Source organism: Morone saxatilis, unplaced genomic scaffold (genome assembly GCF_004916995.1).
Source record: "Morone saxatilis isolate NCDOM2014 unplaced genomic scaffold, NCSU_SB_2.0 Contig23, whole genome shotgun sequence".
NCBI classification, from domain to species: domain Eukaryota; kingdom Metazoa; phylum Chordata; class Actinopteri; family Moronidae; genus Morone; species Morone saxatilis.
The window spans coordinates 17,655,157-17,662,501 of record NW_023339796.1 but is presented as its reverse complement, the minus strand read 5'-3'; the positions used below and the strand labels follow the sequence as shown (position 1 = coordinate 17,662,501).

The 7,345-nt window shown below is 37.5% G+C and overlaps 1 protein-coding gene across 1 annotated transcript in view; it reads right to left on the bottom strand.

Annotated features, from left to right (window-relative positions):
* Positions 1 to 882: 882 nt before the first annotated feature.
* Positions 883 to 7,345, bottom strand: part of scp2a (sterol carrier protein 2a) — a 15,552-nt gene continuing 9,089 nt past the window's right edge. Inside the window, exons 12-16 of the mRNA XM_035670717.1 lie at positions 7,156 to 7,309; positions 6,796 to 6,892; positions 5,785 to 5,914; positions 2,940 to 3,019; positions 883 to 1,435 (exon numbers count right to left, since the gene is read on the bottom strand). Coding sequence (XP_035526610.1) covers positions 1,340 to 1,435; positions 2,940 to 3,019; positions 5,785 to 5,914; positions 6,796 to 6,892; positions 7,156 to 7,309 — 557 coding nt within the window. The 3' untranslated portion in view covers positions 883 to 1,339. The remainder of the gene's footprint in view (positions 1,436 to 2,939; positions 3,020 to 5,784; positions 5,915 to 6,795; positions 6,893 to 7,155; positions 7,310 to 7,345) is intronic.

Below are 7,345 nucleotides of genomic sequence, written 5' to 3'. Positions count from 1 at the left end.
AAGGGGGGTGGGAGGGGGAGGGTAGCCAACAGGGAGTAGTCTGGACCAACACACAAATAAATAGACAAATGGAGGGAAAATGGAGAAAGAGGGAAGTAGGGCACGGAGGCTGAAAAAAAACCCAACCGAAATCACTTTGTTTGTCCGACCAGTGAAAACTAGTAGAGAAATGACAGTATGGGGACATGAAAGAGAAAGACAATACCATTTTCAAACAGCACTGATGCTTTCTTTTAAATCTGATTTGTGTATGGGATTTGAGCAAGAAATGGTTTTTCCTTCACTCAGTATCTTCCTAGTTTCTGTATTCTTTTGCATGTAACCATGAGAGTCAATTTATGAGCCATTCATATTATCTTTTTTTTTAGAAATTGTCAGATAGCATTTCAAAAGCTTCACCTCCCCTTCAGCATCCACCTGTAGGTTTCGAGGTTATTATTGTCACTTCCTACTCTGCTGTGTTGAGCTTGGTGTTCGGGGAGTGCAAAGGTCAGACCTTGGACACCAAACATCAATACTGTACACATTCTACATGCACATAATAACCTATTCAACATGAGTTTGCTGACTGAACTAGCTATAACATTTTGTTGGTGCATTGTTACACCAGGGAGCTGCATCTGGTCAATGCAAGAGATTCTATTCACGTCTGAATTTAAAAAGGGGCACAAAGACACAACTTCTATTGTAAGTAAAACTGCAAATTATTGACTCAAATATTTTCCTAGTATTGTACTAAAATAAAATACTATTTGTTAGAGTAGCTCTCATGTGAATACAAAATGTTGTTTCACAATATGATGAAATATAAAGAATTATTATATTTATAATATAATTATGGACCAGGACTACCTTCAAGGGGGAAAAAAACATCAGAAGTTGTTACTGTCAGTAAATTATTTATTTTTTAAAAATCAGATAATTGCCCTTATACAGATACATATTCTATACAAAATGATCTAACAAAACGGTTGAGGCCATAAATGGCTTTAAACCACAAGATTCATTCAGACAGACAGGAATTAGAGGCACATTGATTTTATCTTTGATATGAAGCAGCTCCTAAAGACTCACTGGATGTTTCAGAATTTAAATCAGACTTAAACATGATGGGTGTATAAGATCCAGCAATATGGATATTAATAACTCTGTAAGTACTACGCAGTGTGTTCTGATATTAAAGTAGCAGCTGTAAGTGAAACTTTATGGCCTGTATCTCAAGATCAAATACACTATCAAAGTATTGGAGGAACTTGTTGATTAACAAAATTCAATAGGAGGGATAAAGTTTTCCAACTAATTTGTCCTTGAAGTGCTGATCAGAGGAAACAAAGCTCGCTCACAGCTTGGCCTTGCCTGGTGTGACCTGGAGGTTCTGCAGCTTCATAGCCAGGCCCATGTTCCCAGAGATCTTCAGTTTCCCTTTGAAGAACGCCTGAGAAGACAGAAGATTAGAGGAAAAAGATAAAAGTTAATTTTTCATTCAATTGCACTAATTTAACTAACTAATTTCTTTTTTTTATCCACTGGAAGATGCATCTGAAACACACTGAAAAAGAAAACTACTAAAAACCTGACAGCTGTACACAAAGTACAACACTAATTATGTGTTGTGTTAAATGAAGGAAGGATGCAGGACAAGCTGTCCACTGACTAATCAGAGCTCATATTAATCTCTACTGGACTGAACGCAGTTTATTTCCTTGTCTTCTCAGATAAAAAGAGGGCAAACATGAAACTAGCACAAACCAAGTTTTCACATTTTTGGTTTGCTTGATTGTTTTCTTGTTGCTACTGGATGGGAGCTTGCTAGCCTCTGGCTGTGTAGCTGTAAGTGGATTGTTATTCAACCTATCAGGAGCACCAAAGACAGGGGCCTCTATAGTTTAAGGGCTGGAAATAAACAGGTTCAAATGTTTGCCACACTGGTGCTAACAGAATAAAAAGGTGGACCCTCTTAAAAATAATGAAGTAGCTTTCCAAGTGCTAGCTAGAGGCTAAAAGCTTCAGACGTTAGAACCTGAATGAAGTGATGTGTTGCACACTGGACAATGACATCCATGTGGGAAAAACTCTAATTTGGTTGAGTAAAGGCTTTATATTTTTTTTTCAGTCGCAAGTAATATCACATCATCTTAAAATGATGTATTTTCCATAATGTTTTATCAATGTTTTTCTATCAAAAGTTAAATTTTCAAGGTTCAAGGTTTTTATTATTATATAATTATATTATTATTATATAATAATTGTATTATTATTCATTGTGAAATCCTGCATTGTATAATGACATTCAAATCCTTGACGCTTGAAAAAGCTAAACACAATGATATATATATATATAATATATAATGTACATATGACATACTACATGACAAGTAGACATTTCTTACATTCACTGCACCTCAGTGTGTGTGCTGTAAGGTTCTATACATTAACTTTAAGATGTCTAATTGCTGGTTTGATTTGCCAATATGACATCATTTTGTAACAATGGTAACATGTGCCTATCGCTGCATGAGTGCAGGATATTGAGTGAGTCCAGTGTATTGAGCTTGTGTCCTACTTAAGTTCATTTTAGTGGTTCCCCAATAAAACGTAAAGTAGCAGATAGTAACAATCCTCCCCGTCTCTTCACGTAAATTTATGAGGTCAAGATGTAGTTGACCAATGATGCTCATACTCAGTTGTTTTTCTTTGTGAGCTCTTTGCGAACACCAGAGCAGATAAATAAAGCCAAAGACCAAACGATCTTAACTACATGTGTGAAAGCGACCTTAGTGGCAGTTATGAAGAAATACATTTGCCGAACAAAAATAAAAAGGCACCTTTATTAATATTTTTGTTATGTAAACAGTTAATGTAATAAATCCTTTTATATGTTCAATGTTAAATTTTGTTCATGTGTAAAACTGTCAAACAAAGAGTCGGTTAATACTCACCATTTGTGCGTTCAACTTTCCTGTCATCAGATCCAAAAGATCCTCGTCACTCATGGATAAGGTGCAGTCTGCCTTTTTACCTGAAACAAAAACAATGGAGGAACGTATTCATTATGGATAACTACCAAAATATATCAAACTAAAACTTCACGCAGAGTAACAAATAATATATATGCTCTTATAAACTTATTAAATAGATGTTACATCTATAATATAATCACACCTCTAAAGACACCTGCAGCAACGGAACTTTGCAGCCCTCCCACTTCTCTGTTAGACTCAGTTTTCACAAAACAGGCTGTGAGCATAATTTACAACCGGCTCAACACTTTCACGACTTTAGACATACTTAAAAATGAAAGAGATTTGGACAAACCAATTGCATAGCAAACTCAGTACAACAGATAGAAAATAAAACTGGGAATTTTCTCCTCTTTAAATTGTCTTAGGCATGCTGTTATCAATTTTCAAAGTTGTGCACCGTCTGCACTGGTGTAAAGTCAGATCTTCTCAGGTGTCATTGATCCCACCTGTGATCAATGCGGATAGCTTCCAGCTTTGGAAAACCATCTTTGAGACATTCTCTAGGATATCTGAAAAAACTGTGGGGCCATCCGATGTGGCCCCGGCAGACGCCCCTCTCAGTGGGAAAGAAGCATGTTGGCGTACTGTTCTCTCGTGGCCAGCAGACAGATACTGTTTAAATGTAAAGACCCTACCCAACATATGGACACTGGATCAGGAAAGTCATGTACAATTGGACAAGATTAGATATACTGTCAGAGTGTCTACTAGGCGATTTCATACAATTTAGCAGCCTTTTTCTATATTGAAGGCAAATGTTAGTCACCATTACTACAATGTTCTGAATAGAAAGCACTCCAGAGTACACATGACATTTTGATTAAATGTTCCATTAGTGTAAAAAAAATACTGTATATTGTTTATATTTTAAGTCAAACGCAGTTCCTTTCACTGAAGCAACAATTCAAAAAGCTTTATGACTCATGCCATCTATATTCTGACTGAAAATGGACCCTGCTGTGCAGATTTCCAGGACAAAATGTTTAAATGCCACCAGCAGCCTGTTCAAGCTAAATATAACCTTTTCCATCATCACGAAAACAGGAATGATTTTAGCCTCAGTAATAGTGATGTATCAATATGATTGAGTCAATGTTTTTTCTGTAGAAACCGTATGTCAGTGTGTGAGAAAGTAAATTGCTTATTGTCCTGAGCAATCTTTGCGGTCTTACATAAAGAAACACTAATCAATGCCTCTATCTCAACAGAAAGGGAACATTACAAGCTTTAAAAGTCAGTATTAAGTGCACAATTATGGACCATACATTGTACAGTATGCAGTATAAAGAGTATATATGTATAGATCCAGCCTTATATGTCAGGTATGTCATTTTTTCCAGTCTGAACTCTAACTCTAAGGGTTTTAGAGCTTTTTAGCCTGAAAATAGCCTGTTGTGGACAAGACAGCTAAACAAAAAATAGGATTATAGGATTATATTATAGTGCCACATTTCCTTTCATTTTCTAAGATCCTCCTGAGTCAGTTACAGTACTTTACTGACATCATTAAGGGAACTGGACTGAGAGCAAGTGGGATCAACACAATCAACAAACATTGCCAAGCAACATATTGTTGTGTATATGTGTGCACTACACAGCCTCTCCTTTGCTTCAATATATGGCGTTTGAACAACAGACTGTTCAGTTTCAACAGACTTTTTATTTATTATCGGACATTTTTGTTTAATTGTGTTTTTTTTCCTCATTTCTGGTTAATTCTACTGAGGCTATATAGAGAAAGGAATCATCAATTACATTTTTTTCTTTATCCCCTTTTTACTTTACTTCAATCTGAGGACATTTGTACACTTTTAATTGACTAAAAGGTACTTGTACTTGAGTATAATATTCTAGTCTTTTTCTATCCCTGGGCAATGGTAACCTAAAATAATAGCTTAGATCCAGCGAACATCATAGAGGGAGCCAGCCAAATTGAAACTGTCAGGGAGCTACTTCTGAGAGAGGTGTGTGCGCTTGTGTATAATATATGAGTGTGTGTAGCAGTCACAATCAGCGTATAAAGGCAGAATACAATATTGACAATATATCAAAATGCTTAAGGCATCAAATTGATGAAAACGATAGATGAGTTTTTAATATTTTTGTTTCATGCTTTGATTTCCATTGCAGGAGCTTTATCAGTCTTTAAATCCAAAGAAGACAATTAAAAGATAATTCCAGTTATTGGGAAGAATACTGTTCAAAATGTCACACATAACTTCAATTGCTTTATTGGAATAGTATTTCAGTAGAACTGCAACTATCCAATACACATCCAGAGCCAAACCAAAACTGACACCAAAACACAATTAAACCTCAACCTCTCCATTGTATTGCCAAGACTCCCTCATCTTGTCAAAATGAGGACACACTTTCCAAAGGGGAAGAGTTTCCCAGTTTTAAACCAGTACTTATCTGAGCGGATTGAACCAATTTCTTTTTTGAGCTTCAAGGAAAGAGCCAAACAAAGAAAGTTGTTCACCAATGGTTTCTACAGAGTTTTTTGAGCATGTTTTACTTGCACAATACAGACGTGTGTGGTCTCTATAAGAAAGAGAAAACCACATGAAATGCTTTCAATTATAAACAACAGAAAGGGCATATGTTGGTGTACACACTGCTGCTGAGAGGTGGGTGTGCGGAAATGGACTGAGAGTGAAGTCCTACTGTGTCAGTCTGCCTTTTGAACTCCAGTAGGCTAAAAGTAGGAGAATAACAGCCCAGGGTGAAAAATAGGAAACATTTCTGTTTAGTTGCATACCTGGGTCATTGGTGATAGAACCTTTGCCATTTTTCACATCCACGACCCAGGTCGCCTCTTTCCCACCTGGTCCATCCTTTACTTTAAAAGCAAACACTCCATCAATCTTCTTGACAAGTTGCTCACCATCCTGTAATCGAGAAGAATTTTCAGTTCCATGAAATAACCCTTGTCATATAATGGCTGTAGTGAGGCACACGTGAGACTAGAATACTTTAAATGAAAGGTTAAGGTTAAGGTCAGAATCTGTTTTAAGGTTAAAACTGTAATTTGATTGTCTGTAATGGCTACTTCATTCTCAAAGCAATGAAGTTTAATGTTTACAGTGTTGTAAAAGAGATGTAGAGATTCATACTTATTCTCTGCAACAGTACGTGCTTAATCCACCCGTGCAGCACAGCACAGCACAGAGAGAGTGGGAGCCCACATGCAGGAGTGAGTGGAATTCAAATCAATAACATATACTCCACATATATAAATCCTGCCATAGAAGGCTTCCAGGCATTACAGCAGCCCTAAGACCCACTCCCACTTATGATTACTGTAAAGTAGCTCTCCTCTTCCCAGTCACGTGCATGGTTATAAATGAGAGATCAATGATGAATCAAAGAATCACAATTAAATCACTGACCTCACTAATGCACATCAATTACCGGTCCACCTGATCTTTTTTTAATACGTCAAAGTGCAATAATTAGATCGGAGTAGAACTAATGTTGTAGTTCTGTAAATGTTTTTGATTTATAGACGTCAATCACTGCCCATCCAAAGCATGATGTATTAGATCTGTTGAACAGTGACAGAAATTGTTTATGCTACGTGGCCCTGAAACTGCAGCGCTGAGAAGTGGATATAAGCACTCAAGGGCTGTATACTGCCCACTGGACTAAAAAGGGAAAGAAGGTTGACTCACAACCACCCTTATTTTTTTGATTGTTCCATCAGATCAAACAGAAAAACTAGATTAAAGGTGTGAGGAGGACTTCTGTTAGTGACAGCGTGCGGTTCTACCTCATGTAGACGGTTTTCGATCTCTTTGAAGACAGGGTAAGCTTTAAACCCCTCCAGACCACTGACTGAGCTGGTGGGAACTGCACCTACGTTGGAACTATGAGAAGCAGAAAAAACAGCTTTGTAATAAACTATGTGAAAAAATAACTTTAGCTATCTAGTATTTTAATCATGGTAAACAATGCACACTGTATCTACAGCAGCAGAACTGCAACTTGCAAAGAAAAGACCTATAATGGTTGCATGATACAGAAACCGATCTCCTATGCCCTTTTCCTCTGGCGTGTAATTATCATTACCTGCACCAACTGATCACTTATAAAATATATTGATTAACTAATAACGTTGTCTGTAACTCACCTGGCCTCCTGAAGGAATCCCATCCTGTAGAGAGCGACAACCACAGCTCCTCCTAAGCCAATGTTGTGTTGCAAGGCCACTTTTGCCCCTGGGACCTGCCTCCTGCCAGCCTGCCCTCGGAGCTGCCAGCACAGCTCTGCACACTGGGCCAGACCTGAGAGAGCACAAGGAGGGAGGGAGGAAGGGAGGG